The sequence below is a fragment of the Phytophthora parasitica genome (assembly GCF_000247585.1).
Source record: "Phytophthora parasitica INRA-310 unplaced genomic scaffold supercont2.9, whole genome shotgun sequence".
Classification (NCBI taxonomy): domain Eukaryota; phylum Oomycota; class Peronosporomycetes; order Peronosporales; family Peronosporaceae; genus Phytophthora; species Phytophthora nicotianae.
In genome coordinates this window covers 780,157-782,456 of record NW_008648995.1, presented here as the reverse complement: position 1 = coordinate 782,456, position 2,300 = coordinate 780,157, and the positions used below count along the sequence as shown (strand labels likewise).

General features: G+C 45.0%; 1 protein-coding gene across 1 annotated transcript; it reads left to right on the top strand.

The window, feature by feature from the left end:
* Nucleotides 1–617: 617 nt before the first annotated feature.
* On the top strand, nucleotides 618–713 carry PPTG_21865 (hypothetical protein; the record flags this gene model as incomplete). The annotated part of the gene is made up of 1 exon (XM_008900567.1): nucleotides 618–713. The coding sequence occupies one exon, from the start codon at nucleotides 618–620 to the stop codon at nucleotides 711–713; it is 96 nt and encodes a 31-aa protein (XP_008898815.1).
* Nucleotides 714–2,300: the final 1,587 nt, after the last annotated feature.

The window sequence follows — 2,300 nt, the reverse complement described above, 5'->3', positions numbered from 1 at the left end:
AGAAGAAAACACTCTTACGTTGCCACAAACAGCCAGAACACGATGACACTCAATGGTCAACACCTTGCGCGTGTTTGCCATACTTGACACGCTGATGTTTCATGTGGTATGCGTAAGGAAGGACCTGGATAACTACATTTTACCCTAAAAATTCGATATTTCAATTGCCAAAACATTTCGATTCGAAATTATAGTTGATTCGAAATTATAGTTGAAACTGAATAGAGGCACTGAGTGAGATCGTAATTACAGGGAGGGATACGGTACATATCCAAGATATTGCCGTGGATATATTACGGACGTCATCAACATTTAAAAAAATCTAAAAGGCAACACCCCCCTCTCTCACATCCTCAAACCGCTCACTCGGGAGGAATTATCTTATCCGAGTGGAAATCCACTCGGATTGTATCGGAGGAGCCACTTGGTTTTCTTAAATCAAAACGGATTTAAAAAAACCTTTATTATGAAAGTTGAACATTCGTTTCAAAAAAAACATTATAAATAGCAATACACAACGTCCGCAAACCTCTTCGGTGTATTCATAGCTATGCATTACAGGCACGTGCAAGGCAAGACGGCCTCTCTGCTATCGACATCGATCACTGTTTTTTTTCATGGGAAAAAAGAAGTCGAAGACACCGGTCACGTACGGCTCCGTTCCGTTTGTGCTAGACGCTTCGGACCTATCAACAGCTAAAGGTGGCATGTAGCGCAGATAATCGGCGAGGCAAACAGCAATTTAGTAGACAGAATGGAAGCAAACAACGTCTTCCCACTGAGCAGTTTGGGCTTAAGGAGGAAACCCGAAGGGTGAAAAACCCCTTTTCGTTAAGCCTGAGACTATACATTATCGGACGTATACTTCAACTGCAACAGTACGTTCCCAACCGTATACTCAGCCACTACACAACACGACCATCGTCACACTCCCACTTCGTGTTTCTGGTGGCTGTTGTTGCTTGCTAATTTTTACCACTTGCATCTGAAGCAGGAGGCACCGGCATAACATTCAATAGCTGTCGTAGCTTTCGAAACTGGAGTGGGCCGAGAGGCTTGGTTAAAATGTCTGCCAACATATCCTCTGAAGGGCAGTACTCCAAAGCAAACTCTTTTTGCTCAACGTAATCACGAATCTTGTGATACTTGAGATCGATTCCTTTTACTTTGTAGTCTCCAGTATTTGCCTCGATCACCTTAATCGCCGCTTGATTATCATCATAGAGAACCGTCTTCTTGCGACGAAGTCCTAGCTCCTTGCAAAGATTGTGTGTCCATATTATCATTGTGCAACATTCAGCAGCTGCCACAAACTCTGAACAGCACGTATCGTCCGTTATCAGTCGTTGTTTGTGACTTGTGTACGCGAACGTACAACCCTCCACTTGCAAAACAAACCCGGTCACAGATCGGCGATCATCTTTTTCATTCCCTAGATCTGCATCTGCATATGCCACAACATGCACTTCTTTCTTTGGAGGTCTCCATGCGTTCACATATGCCACAAACTGCATATCTGGCTTTTCAGACATTGTCCACACAAGTCCGTAGTCGGATGTTCCTCTCAAATAACGTAACACTCTTTTTGCCAACACATGATGCTCTTTTGTAAAGCAATTCAGAAACTTTCCTAGTGTGCGTACAGCGTTGGCAATATCTGGGCGTGTACACTGCACCAGATATTGTAACGAGCCAACAATCTGCCGATAATCCACATCCGGGTCTGGATTTATACACACCAGCTCCACATCCGGGTTTCCAGGCATCTGAAAGTTTCCTTTCGCTTGAGGCGTAGGAACAGGCTTGCAGTTACCCATCTTACAACGCACGAGGATCTTCTCAGTGTAGCCCTTCTGGGAAATCGTCAGCATGCACCCCTGCACGTACGTGATCTCCATTCCTAATAAATGCTTCACATTACCCAAGTCCTTAATCTTGAACTCACTCTTGAGCCCTCCAAGAACCATCTCAATGTCAGATTCGGTGCCAACGATCAAAAGGCCATCAACGTATACCGTCAGGTATACTTTGTTTGCTCCCACTGTTCTCACATACACACCAGCATCCATTTTGGTACGCTCAAAGCCACTCTTTCGTTGGTACTTATTCAGCAACCGGTACCAAATACGCGGTGCTTGTCGCAATCCATAGAGACTTTGCTGCAGCTTACAAACGCGACCAGTGCCGTCATCAAAGTAGTCAGGCTGCTCCATGTAAATATCTACGTCGTCCAACGGTCCATTCAGAAACGCAGTGACGAAGTCCACCTGACGACACAGAAGGCCTAAGAACAGCGCCAG